The 13,792-nt window shown below is 43.7% G+C and overlaps 1 protein-coding gene across 1 annotated transcript in view; it reads right to left on the bottom strand.

The window, feature by feature from the left end:
* LOC121286168 (protein piccolo-like) overlaps nt 1-13,792 on the bottom strand; it is a gene marked incomplete at its 3' end in the record, with an annotated part of 652,194 nt that overhangs the window by 247,571 nt on the left and 390,831 nt on the right. The window contains exons 8-9 of the mRNA XM_041203147.1: nt 13,082-13,444; nt 11,367-13,021 (exon numbers count right to left, since the gene is read on the bottom strand). Of these exons, the coding sequence (XP_041059081.1) occupies nt 11,367-13,021; nt 13,082-13,444 (2,018 nt within the window). The remainder of the gene's footprint in view (nt 1-11,366; nt 13,022-13,081; nt 13,445-13,792) is intronic.

Raw genomic sequence — 13,792 nt, 5'->3', positions numbered from 1 at the left:
ACAATTTATACAATATGAGAAGAGAGCGTTGATTGGTTGGCAAGTGGACTCTGAGTGATAGAGGTGGTGCCATGGTGAATGCACCAATTAATGGAGGATGCACCAATTCCATTTAAGGAAGCCAGAGATATTTGCGCTGCAGCACTGTATCATGGCGATCTAGACCTTCCACCATTGTGTGAATCACCAGAATCTCACAGTGCAGAAGAGGCCCTTTGGCCCATCGAGTCTGCACTGACACATGAGAAACACCTGATCTACCTACCTAACCCCATTTACCAGCACTTGGCCCATAGCCTTGAATGTTACGATGTGCTCATCCAGGTACTTTTTAAAGGATGTGAGGCAACCTGCCTCCACCACCCTCCCAGGCAGCGCATTCCAGACCATCACCACCTCTGGGTAGAAACATTTTTCCTCACATTCCCCCCTAAACCTCTTGCCCCTCACCTTGAACTTATGTCCCCTTGTGACTGACCCTTTAACTAAAGGGAACAGCTGCTCCCTATCCACCGTGTCCATGCCCCTCATAATCTTGTACACCTCAATCAGGTCGCCCCTCAGTCTTCTCTGTCTTCAATGGATGGAAATACATTTAAAAATAATGGAAATAGGTGGGAAAAGAAAAATCCATATAAATTATTGGGAAAAGGAGGATCAGAAAGGGGGTGGGGATGGAGGAAAGAGCTCATGATCTAAAATTGCTGAACTCAATATTCAGTCTGGAAGGCTGTAAAGTGCCTAGTCGGAAGATGAGGTGCTGTTCCTCCAGTTTGCGTTGGGCTTCACTGGAACAATCCAGCAGGCCAAGGATGGACATGTGGGCATGAGAGTAGGGTGGAGTGTTGAAATGGCAAGCGACAGGGAGGTCTGGGTCATGCTTGCGGACAGACCGAAGGGAACACCTATTTCCATCATTTTTAAATATATTTCCATCCTTTGTTTTATCTCTACCTTTTAGCCTATTTCGATCCCTTCGCCCCACCCCACCTCCCCTAGGGCTATCTGTACCTTGCTTGTCCTGCTTTCTACCCTTGATGTCACCTATTAGCACATTCCTTAGATAATATCACCACCTTCAACACCTCTTTGTCCTTTTGTCTGTGGCATCTTTTGGTTATCTCCACCTATCACTGGCCCCCTATCCAGCTCTACCTGTCCCAACCCCCCTTAAACCAGCTTATATTTCACCTCTTCTATTTTTCCTTAGTTCTGTTGAAGAGTCATATGGACTCGAAACGTTAACTGTGTTCCTCTCCACAGATGCTGTCAGACCTGCTGAGTTTTTCCAGGTATTTTTGTTTTTGTTTTGGATTTCCAGCATCCGCAGTTTTTTGCTTTTATCCAACATGACCACCCTACTTTTGTAATCTATGCCTCAATTAATGAAGGCAAATGTCCCGTGTGCCTTTTTCACCACCCCACTAACATGCCCCTCCACCTTCAGAGATCTATGGACACATGCGCCAAGGTCCCTTTGTTCCTCAGAACTTCCTAGTGTCATACCGTCCACTGAATACTTCCTTTTCAAATTACTCCTTCCAAAGTGTATCACCTCACACTTTTCAGGGTTAAATTCCGTCTGCCACTTATCTGGCCATTTGACCATCCCATCTATATCTTCCTGTGGCCCAAGACAATCAACTTCACTGTTAACCACTCAGCCAATCTTTGTGTCATCTGCAAACTTTCTAATCCTAACCCCCACATAGTCATCTATGTCGTTTATATAAATGACAAATAATAGGGGACCGAGCACAGATCCCTGTGGTACGCCACTGGCTTCCAGTCACTAAAACATCCTTCTGTCATCACCCTCTGTCTCCTACAACTAAGCCAATTTTGAATCCACCTTATCAAATTACCATGTATCCCATGTGCATTTGCCTTCTTTATAAGTCTCCCATGTGGGACCTTGTCAAAGGCCTTGCTGAAATCCATATTCATCAGTATCCATTGAACTTATGAACTCAGCAACTCACACAGTTGAGTTCAGTTTTAATGAAACCATATATACCCAAATAGATAGTGTTGCTATAGGGTCCCCCATAGGCCCAGATCTCACAAATATTTTTGTTGGGTTCCATGAGAAATGTGTCTTTGACACCTAACCTCCTACCCCTCGCATGTCTCCAATATGTGGATTGCTATATTTAAATCTGCAGCTGCATGTAGTAATTACCTTACATATCTTAATGGGGTCCATCCTGCACTCAAATTCACATTTGAAATGGAGCAAATGAACCCCCCTTTCTTGACGTACTAGTTGAGAAATCTGCCAGGGGATTCTCTACCACGGTCTACCACAACCCAACCTTCACTTGTCAGTATACACGTTGGGATTCTTACAGTTCCACACGCTATAAGATTGGTCTTATCGGCAAATTTGTGAATAGGGTCCAAGTTATTTGGTCTCCATGCAAGCTTGATGCTGAAATAGGGGCATCAAAGGCATCCTGCAGGATAATGGTTACCCTGATCAGACCATTTCGCTCTGTATATCACACAAATTCATGAACAGGCCTAAGGTCGTCACTTTCAGCCTTGAAAAGTGTTCAGTCTACCTCAGATTACCCTGGAAGGGGAAGGTATCACAAAAATTTGAGCAACAGGTGAAGCTAGCTGTTTCACGCTGCTACAATGCAGTAGCAACACGAGTGGTATTCACCACTAACAGGATGCTGCTGTCAAGCCAGAAAGACGTTCTGCCTATCACACAAATGACTCATGTGGTGTATGAATTTCAGGGCCTGTGTGATGCCAGGTATGTAGGTCATACGTCCCAAAGACTGGCGGATCGTATCAAACTGCTTGTCCCAGCTGCAATGGGCAAGGTACAGACCGTATGCAATCAATCCATTCTTATAAAATTCAAAATACAGTGCGCAATGTTAGATGTGCTTCCATGATTGGACAACATTTGCTAAATAATCCTCAGTGTGCTGAGAACTAGGTTGACAACCAAGTTAAGATTGTCAGTCAGACTTGCAGTGTGGCACAGTTGCGTGTAGTGGAAGAGACGCATATTAATACTGTTCTTTGCAGACAAAGAATACATACAGACATTGTGTCTGTTTTAACTAAACAAAGTAAGTGACAGCCATTCATTGACTCTTTCCTCAAGGTAATTCCTTAACCAATTGGGGTCTAGTTGCCTAGTTTAAGTTTCAAACAATGCTTGGCAGTTGACTGCCAGTCACCATCAATTGGTGGATGACATGGCAATGCCTCTACAAATCAGCATCCGCTTGTCAACCAATTGCATTCTCTTCTCATATGGTATAAATTGTTGTTTCCCCCTTATATTGGTATTCTTGCTAAGAATCCTAATGTGAAAGATGATAAACTTCGACATGTCTCTTTTTGCAGCAATACTCAAGGTCTGTACTACCAAATGATTATTAATAATGGATTCTAACACTTTCCCTATGACAGATGTTAAGCTAACTGGCCTACAGTTTGCTGCCTTCTGCCTCCCTCCTTTCTTAAATAGAGGTGTTACATTTGCTATTCTACAATCTGCTAGAACCTTTCCAGAACCCAAGGAACTTTGGCAGATAATAACCAATGCATCTGCTATCTGTGCTTCCACTTCTTTTAAGACTCTAGGATACTGGCCATCAGGTCCTGGGGACTTATCAGCCTTTAGGTCTAATAGTTTGCCTCGCACCCTTTCCCTGGTGATGATGATTGTATTAATTTCAGCCCTCCTTATCAACTCTTGATTTTCAGGAATCTTTAGGAAGTTTTCAAAAGTCCTCCACTGTGAAGACAGACTCAAAAATACCTCTGCCATTTCTTTGTTTTCTATTATCAATTTTTCCCAGACTCACTCTCCAGAGGACTAACACAAGCTTTAGATATCCTTTTTCTACTCAGACACTTATAGGAACGCTCACTGTTTGTTTTTATATTACTAGCTAGCTTTCTGTCTTACTCTACTTTCTGCCTCTTTATTATCTTTTTAGTCATTCTTTGCTGGTTCTTAAAATCTGTCTAAACCTCTGACCCATCACTAAGCTTTGCAGATTTGTACAGTGTTTCTTCTAACTCAATACCATCCTAAGCTTCCTTGTTTAGCCACGGATGATGCATCCTTCTCAAAGAGTCTTTTTTTCTCACTGGGATGAATCTTTTCTGTACGTTATTAAATACCTACTTAAAAGTCTGCCACTCAAACTCTACTGTGCTGCCTTTTAATTGAGTTTCCCAGTTCACCTTATCCAGCTCTGCCTTCATACTCTCATAGTTACATTTATTTAGGTTTCAAACACTCATCACAGATCCACACGTCTCCATTTCAAACTGAACATGAAATTCTATTGCTGTCAGCTAGAGGCTCATTTGCCATGAAGTTATTGACTAATCCTGTCTCATTGTACATTAACAGGTCTAGGATAACCTGCTTCCTGGTTGCCTCTAGAATTTACTGCGCTAAGAAATTGTCCTGAAAACACTCCATGAACTCATTTTCTGATTTGCTCAATCTAAATGTAGATTAAAGTCACCCATGATTATCATGGCACCTTTCTTGGGGGGAGGCAATGGTGTAGTGGTATTGTCACTGGACTAGTAATCCAGAGACCCAGGATAATGCTCTCAGGACCTGGGTTCAAATCCTACCACAGCAGATGGTGGAATTTGAGTTCAATAAAAATCTGGAATTAAAGGTCTAATGATAACCATGAAATGATTGTTGTAAAAACCCATCTTGTTCACTAATGTTCTTTACAGAAGGAAATCTGCCATCCTTACCTGGCCTGGCCTACATGTGACTCCAGACCCATAGCAAAGTGGTTGACTCTAAATGCCATCTGAGCAAGGGCATCTTGGGATGGGCAATAAATGCTGGCCTAGCCAGTGATGCCCACATCCCATGAACAAATTAAAAAAAAAACACCCCACTTATTTCTTCCTATATTTTCTGTCCTAAAGTGTAACTTATGCTATACTATTCGTACAAGTGATCTCTTACCATTACTATTTCTTATCTCTACCCAAACTGATTCTACATCTTGCTCTTTCAAGCTAAGGACTTCTCTCAGCACTGAACTAATGCCATCCTTAATTAACAGAGCCATCCCACCACATCTTCCTAGCTTCCTTTCATTCTGATATATCAAGTACCCTTCAACATTCAGGTCCCTGTCATGGTCACCTTACAACCATGTCTCTGTGATGCCAATCAGGTCATACATATTTATCTTTATCTGTGCTAACAATTCATCCCTTTATTCCAAACACTACATGCATTCAGATACAGCGCCTTAAACTCTGTTTTATTTTCATTTTTTGGCTCTATCTGTTGATACACTCTTACAATTGTATGCTCTGTCCCTTCCTGTCACATTCTGGAACTCACTGCCCAAATTGCTGCCCTGCTCTATTACTTTGTGGTTTCCCTTACTTTATTATGTCTCCTTCACACGATTCCTTCCCCCTACTTGCCCCAGCATGGTTGAGATGAAGCCCCTCCCAACGGTACAGCTCCCACTTTCCCCAGGACCTGGTACCAGTGCCCCAGGGATCAAAATCCATTTCTCCCATACCAGTCTTTGAGCTAAGCATTCATCCCATTCATTTTATTTACCCTTTGTCAATTTGCTCATGGTTTAGGTTATAATCCAGAGATTATTATCCTTGATGTTCTGCTTTTTAATTTAGTCACTAGCTACTCATACTCACCCTACAGAACCCCCTTCTTAGTCCTACCTATGTTGTTGGTACCTACATGGACCACGACCACTGGCTCTTCCCCTTCCTACTGCAAATTCCTCTCCAGCCCAGAGCAGATGTCCTTAATCCTGGCATTGGCAGGCAACACAGCCATCTGGGCTCATGCTCTCAACTGCAGAGAACAGTATCTATCCCCCTGGCTGTCTCCCATCACTACCACACTCCATTTCATTCCCCCCTCTTGACTGGCATCCTTCACCATGGTGCCATGGTCAGTCCACTCGTCCACTTTGCAGTCCTTCTCCTCATCCACACAGATGACCCCTCATACCTGGACAAATGGGCCGAGGCTCCTCCATTGCTACATGTTGGTTCCTCTTACCTGCCTGACTCTCAGTTACACCCTCCTGCCCCTGAACATTGACCAACTCTAAATTTCTGCCTAAACTAAATGGAGTGACTGCCTCCTATCCAGTTAGCTCTTCCTACCCTGCTCCACAATTCCTGCAACTCAGGCTCCAGTTCAGCAATGTGAGGCTGAAGTTACCTAAACTGCAGACACTTACTGCAGGTGTGGCTGTCCGGGATTGCAGTGCATTTCACAGATTCCCACATGCTGCAGTCATGGCACACCACCAGCTCTTCCATTTCTGTGCAACCATATTTATATAATTAGTCAGTTAGTTAATAATTTACATAGATGAAGTAAGAGAAAGCTGCATTCACCGAACTTGGAGACAAGGAAAGAAACTCACCAACATGGAGCTGAAAAAAGTAGAAAAAAGAGGATCTCTTTGCCCCTCTAAACCTGAACCATATTCGCAACTCTGCACTCAATCTACATCTCGCTCAGGCCTAGTTTTGTGTCCATGCACCCCTCCCTCTGCTGCAAAGAATCTTCTTATGATACATCATCTGAATGCATATGTTGTATTTAAATGGTTCGAAATCAATGCTGCCCTGAAAACAACGGGACAAAACTGTATGGGGCCTGAAAATATCATTGCATCACTGATCCCTTCAAAGAATTTTAGGCCACATTGTGAATGGTAGTAAGGATTGAGCCACAAAGCAGCCGAATGTGTTGGCTGGTTTTGTTACAGGAGGATACACCATAAAGCCCTGAATTTCCACCCTTGAGGCTGGTAGCAGGAGTTGGGAAAAATTCACAGCTTGGCCATTCCCTCTTGAGAGAAAGTGCCCAGGAAGGTGGGATCTTTAGTGTGGGGGGATGGGTGTGAGCTGTGGTTACAGCTAGCAGACCCAGGGAAAAGCTCAGGGGCATCCACAGGGGCTGCTGGGTGTGAAGTCGGGCTGTTTAAAATGCCATCCTCAATGCTGCGGCATTTCATTCCAGTTATAATGAAAACAAAAAGGCCCTCCATCCCTCATACCCCCTCACCCCAACACACTCCCCATGCCTCATCCAGGCCACCTCATGCCTCCCACACACCCCTATTACCCTCATGCCTCATGCCTGCCTTGCCGAGCTATGACAATTCCATAGCCATTCAGCCATTATACATTGTATGCTACCAACCAAGTGTGGAGAATGCATAATGAGGCTTGGCTGAGAGCCCAGAAATCCATTAGCCTGTTGAAACACATGAACCTCAGGGAAAACCTTTGACAGCTCCGGCTCTCTGATCTATGCCGTCAATTTCACAATGTTTATTCCCACAAGATAAAGAGATTTCAAGTGGTTACAATTTCAGCTATTGATGTTTTAAAAGGTCTGGATGATTGACACATTTATTGGGCTACAGTAAAAGGAGATATTTTCAAAAAGTGGAAATTTATCCACAAATAACTTTTCGTTTAAAGCTTTTTAAAATACATACTATTGTCACTATAGGGTTCATTGCTTCTATGCAGTGTATAGTGGGTGAATGGGAATGGAGGTGCTATTGTTTGGAATGGGGTACATGAGGGGCCATAGGGGGTGGGTGGGGGCATACATTGGCATCGGGGAGCATGAGGGCCAAAGGAGGTGGCTGGGAGGCATACCTTCGCATGACGACACGAGGGGTTTCTTTAGAACTTACCTTTCAAAAGGCTCCCTCATGCAGATCACGATTCATGACACCTCTGAGGGGCTGTGAACCACAATTCTCTGAAAAGCTGGCCCAGCTCCATGAAAATGGAAGACTAGGATATGCCAATCTCTGCAATGGGCAGGTCAGGAGTGCAGGGTGTGGGCCCACAATCTGAACCAGTCTGCACCCTTAAAAGGCACTCCCAAAATTCAAAAACACTATTAATGCAGTTGAGATCTTGGAATCGGGTCCCACCTGCCATTTTTAAAGGGCCCCAAGTCATCTCGACCAGTTGAAAATCTATCCCAAAGTGCTCATGAATACTTCATTGAGTGCACTGAGTTTCATAATCACAATAGGGTAGTTGGCACAATGGATGGAAAAGAGATGGCAGCAGGCTTTAGACCGTTATAGCTGCAGATTTACACTGAATGTGTGTTTTACTCTTGACTGTTTGCACACATTCATGTTGTAGCCTCATTCTAGCTCAGAAAACCTGATGAAACATTCCAGTTTTTGCATTCCTTCCCCTCAATGTTGAATGTGGCAACAGGTGATCCCTGTGCGGAGGCTTAAAGGGGAATAAACGTTGGAATGCTTGGCTTTGAGCTTGCAAAATATACCTCATTTTTTATTAACATTGCTTTGATAATTTAAATAAAAACGTCAGGAAATTTTATCCCAATGAACTTGCTGAGCATCTTGGGAACTTTTATTTACTCATCCTGATAAGTTTGGCCTTAAGCTAAGGCTTTGAAAAGTAGGGAGTAAACAAATGTCGAACATGACTTGGAATAAGCGCTGAGGGTGACAACAGCACAGAATGTACCCTGGGTTGGGGACTTCAATGTTCATCACCAAGAGTGGCTCGGTAGCACCACTACAGACCGAGTGGGTCGAGTCCTAATTGACATAGCTGCTAGACGGGTACTGTGGCTGGTGGTGAGGGAATCAACAAGAGGGAAAAACATACTTGACCTCATCCTCACCAATCTGCCTGCTGCAGATGCATCAAGAAACTGCTGAAGGCACTGGATACTGCAAAGGCTATGGGCCCTGTCCATATTCTGGCAAAAGTACTGAAGACTTGTGCTCCAGAACTTGCCGCGCCCCTAGCCAAGCTGTTCTAATGCAGCTATAACACTGGCATCTCCCCAGCTATGTGGAAAATTGCCCAGGTATGTTCTGTACACAAAAAGCAGGACAAATCCAACCCAGCCAATTACCGCCCCATCAGTCTACTCTCGATCATCAGTAAAGCAATGGAAGGGGTCATCAACAGTGCTATCAAGCGGTACTTGCTTAGCAATAACCTGCTCACTGTACCCAGTTTGGGTTCCACCAGGGTCACTCAGCTCCTGACCTCATTACAGCCTTAGTTCAAACATGGACAAAAGAGCTGAACTCCTGAGGTGAGGTGAGATTGACTGCCCTTGACATCAAGGCAGCATTTGACTGAGTGTGGCATCAAGGAACCCCAGCAAAACTGGAGTCAATTGGAATCAGGAGGAAAATTCTCCATTGGTTGGAGTCATATCCAGCATAAAGAAAGATGGTTGTGGTTGTTGGAGGTCAATCATCTCAACTCCAGGACATCACTGCAGGAGTTCCTCAGGGTAGTGTCCTCAACCCAACCATCTTCAGCTGCTTCATCAATTACTTTCCTTCCATTATAAGGTCAGAAGTGGGGATGTTCGCTGATGATTGCACAATGTTCAGCACCATTCACAACTCCTCAGATATTGAAGCAGTCCATGTCCAAATGTAGCAAGACCTGGTCAATATCCAGGCTTTGGCTGACAAGTGGCAAGTAACATTCGTGCCACACAAGTGCCAGGCAATGACCATCTCCAACAAGACAGAATCTTGACATTCAATGGCATTACCATCACTGAATCCCCCACTATCAATATCCTGGGGGTCACCATTGATCAAGAATTGAACTGGACTAGCCAGATAAACGCTGTGGCTAAAAGAGCAGATCAGAGGCTAGGAATCCTGTGACGAATAACTCACCTCCTGACTCTCCAAAGCCTGTCCACCATCTACAAGGTATAAGTCAGGAGTGTGATGGAATACTCCTCACTTGCCTGGATGTGTGCAGCTCCAACAACACTCAAGAAGCTTTACACTATCCAGGACAAAGCAACCCACTTGATTGGCACCACATCCACAAACATTCACTCTCTCCACCACCGACCCACAGTAGCAGCAGTGTGTACCATCTACAAGATGCACTGCAGGAATTCACCAAGGCTCCTTAGACAACACCTTCCAAACCCATGGCCACTACCATCTAGAAGGACAAGGGCAGCAGATGGATGGGAACACCACCACCTGGAAGTTCCCCTCCAAGTCACTCACCATCCTGACTTGGAAATATATCACCGTTCCTTCACTGTCACTGGGTCAAAATCTTGGAATACCCTCCCTAACAGCACTGAGGGTGTACCTACACCTCGTGGACTGCAGTGGTTCAAGAAGGCAGCTCACCACCACCTTCTCAAGGGCAACTAGGGAAGGGCAATAAATGCTGGCCTAGCCCAAGTCCCATGAATGAATAATAAAAAATAAATAATTTGCAGGAATTTAGCAGAACAGAAACGGGTGTAAAAAGGGATCAATGGAAGGACGTTCTTACATAATGACAACAACTTGCATTTACAGAGTGCCTTTGATATGGAAAAATGTCCCAAGCTGTTTCAACGAACCAGAAACATGCTTCAATCAACATGAGATGAAACTGATTCCTTCACCAACTGTCTGCTAGAAACTGTAAATTCCTGAGCTAAGCAGCTAGTGAAAGGAAAGTAAAACGCTTTGTGATTGAAATGATTCTAGAAGACAGCCTGCCAGGGAGGAGAGCAAGCATGAAGGTGGCACAATGAGACCCAGCACGTTTCCAAGGGCTCAAGATCAGCTCAGTGCCAATGCTTCAAGGTGGCTGTAAGTGTTATTCATACCTGCTGCGAGGACACAAGTATCAGAGCTGCAATGTTGAAACAATACGTCAGTCATTACCTTTTATGCCTTGGGCTTATTGCAAGTACTGCTGCTCTGCTGGCCAATAACCAGATACCCAGAATTACCAGGAGAAAGGTAACCTTTCTCAGACACACCTCATGCAGCATAATGTGCACTTTGCCAGGCATGAAATGGAGGCTGGGTCTCTGCTGTTCTTTTAATTTCCCCAGAGTTAGTATCATTCCACACTATCATTTCTTCCATCTACCCTTCAGCCTTGGCAAAGCTTGCCAACAGTTTAAAGTGCATTTTCAACTTGTCTAAAAGCTGTAACATTTTTGCCTATCATGCCAGCATTTAAATTTAAGTGGCTACATCCCTTGAAATTTCACCTATATTGTGATTGTCCAGTCCGTCCATTAAACCAAGGCCTGACTTATAGCCAAACCTGCACTATAAACTGCAAATAAACGAGGCAACAAACTGAGCTAGAAAAATTACGTGATGAGCACATGACACTTCTATGTATATTATCCACACTGAACTGAATTATTATCAGTGATACGAGGTGTTACTCTTATAGTTTCCAGAAGTACAGTACCATAAGCAGATTCACCACTGTCTACTTGTTTTAAAAGCAATGTTTCATGCTACAAACAATCAGGAACAATTAAGTAGCAGGCTCCTTACCGAGTAGCTGTCACTATACTGGAAATGTAACCTAGAGCTTTCTTCTGCTGTAGGACTCAGTGGTTTTGGATCAGACATGGATCGCTGCATCACCTTGATGGTCCGAGGACTTAGAGGCTGATTTTTTGGTGGTTCAGGAGCCATTAGTTTCTGCGAGCTTTTGTCAACAGAAGGAGATTTCTCATAGGGCACAAAGGTTGCCTCCAATTCTTTGTTTGGGGACATTGGTGAGATTGGTGAGTACAATACCTTCGGAGATTTGGGTGGGGAGGGAACAACTTTGAAGGAAGAATCTGCTCGAAGATGATTTGAATAGCCTATTTCTAATGGTGTTGGACGCTTTTTGTCAGTTTTTTGTGGGGATATGGCTGTAATGATCTTATGACTCAGGTACTGGGGACTTTGTCCATCTGAGTCTGTTTCTGTCTGGCAACCTAAGCTTTCACCTTTGTATGTTTTCTCTGGAGCTGAAATATGCTTTACAATTTCGATCTTTGATTCAATTTGAGCCCTTATTGAAGGTGTCCTTATATTACCCTCAGGTTCGGTTTGAACAGAAATCTCAGCTACAGTCTGCATAGCGATATTTGAGAGTTTTGCAAAATGCGGGCGCTTTGTTTTATCTACCTCTGTACCACCATCAGCATACTTCCCCACACGAGATTTTCGCCTTCTGGTGGGAATATCCCAGTCCTCCTGATTATCTTCATCATCAGTCTGAACACTGCTATCCACACTTTTCTTAGTTCTTCTCCTTCTACTGGTGTAGCATCTTTCTGTTCCCTCCTCATCATCAGTCTGGACTCCACTGTCAACTATCTTTTTGTATGATCTTTGCTCTTGCATATTTCCATCAAGGGTGTCACCATACTGACCACGCAACTTTGGCATGGAGCTCCTCTTTCTCAATGCTCTTGCCTCTCGCACATCAATGTCTTTCAAAGACATTTCTGACACTGAGCTCAGCATGCAGGGTTGTGGAACATGCTGTGGAATACCATCTGACTGAGGAGTATACCATGGCTGTGTCTGTGGTACATCATGTCCCATCATGGCTGAAGCTGTTGTACTAGCATCCTGAGCATGCCAGAACTGACCATTTTCTGCTGTTGTGTACTGGGATTCTATCATTGCTTGATCTGTTGTTGTCTGAGGAGTGATTGAACCAGAGGGATCATATGTGTACTGATATATCTGTCGAATCTTTTGCTCCTCAAGTTGTTGTTGCAGTTGCTGCTGCAGCTGCTGTATTTGTTCAAGCTGCATCTGTTGCTGGGCTATTGTTTCTTGTTGTATCATAAACTGAGCTTGTCGCTCTTCCTCCTGCTGATATAGGAGTTGTTGCTTCATTGTTTGGAGTTCCTGAAGCTCTCGCTGAACGATGAGTTTTTCTTGTTCTCGAAATATCTGGATCTCATGTCGTTCACGCTCCAGCTCTTCAGCTAAACGTATCTGTTTCATCTTCTCAAACTCCAGCATTTCCCTTTCCATCAATAAATGTTTGTTTTCTTCAGATACAGGTGAAGTAATGGGTGACAGCTTGGCAACCATGGAAGGGTCAATGGTATGTTTTTGCATGTAATCAGTTTCAGTCTGGATAAAACTGACCTCTGATGATGCATCTGGATACGTTGCTGAAATTGTTGTTAGGTTAGGTACAAACCCCGATGTATCTAAACCTAGAGAAACCCCAGGACCCATCTCTCTTCCTATATCAGCCGTTGTCAAGTAACTAGAAGACTTGGGCATTGGCTGAATATGCTGCAGAGCTGATAGTGAAGGCATTGTATCACTGCCATGGAGACTAAGAGAAGTGCTGAATATTGAACCTGGCTGGGTTGTAATCGCAAAAGTGGATGGGATTGGAGTTGCCACAGAAGAATAAACAACACCACCAGAAGAACGTAAAACACTTGGCATGCCATAGTGGCTTCCTATCGTTGGTGTTATTCTTGCTTGAGAATACTGTGGCGTGCCAGTGTCTGCGACCACTTGACGCGTCTCTGGATAGCTCAGTGTTCCCTTGCTGAGGTGATCTTGAGGCTGAGTACAAACTGCAGAATAGTCCATTAATTCACCTGTAATTATAGTGTCAAAAATAGAACTCATTCCGAGATAATCAAATTGATTTGTGGGGATAATCATTGCCATTCCATCCAGGTGATTAAAGCAAAGATTGCATGCAATTCTTCATCATCATTAATAGTTGCAATTACAGTTGAAGCAAAAACAATGCTGAAAAATCATGCAGTGCATGCAACCAGCTGTGCGCAAGCAAAACAGATCAACCAAAAATAAATTGCATTCCATTTTCACATGCTTAAAGTTCTGTATCAAAATAAAAAAAAAATAAGATTTAGAAATGATGCAAAAGAGAAAGATTAGCCCAGTATGAGTTGAGGGAACCCATGCAGTCTTAATTTTAA

The sequence above is a fragment of the Carcharodon carcharias genome, chromosome 13 (genome assembly GCF_017639515.1).
Source record: "Carcharodon carcharias isolate sCarCar2 chromosome 13, sCarCar2.pri, whole genome shotgun sequence".
Lineage (NCBI taxonomy): Eukaryota > Metazoa > Chordata > Chondrichthyes > Lamniformes > Lamnidae > Carcharodon > Carcharodon carcharias.
This window is presented reverse-complemented; position numbering and strand designations above follow the sequence as displayed.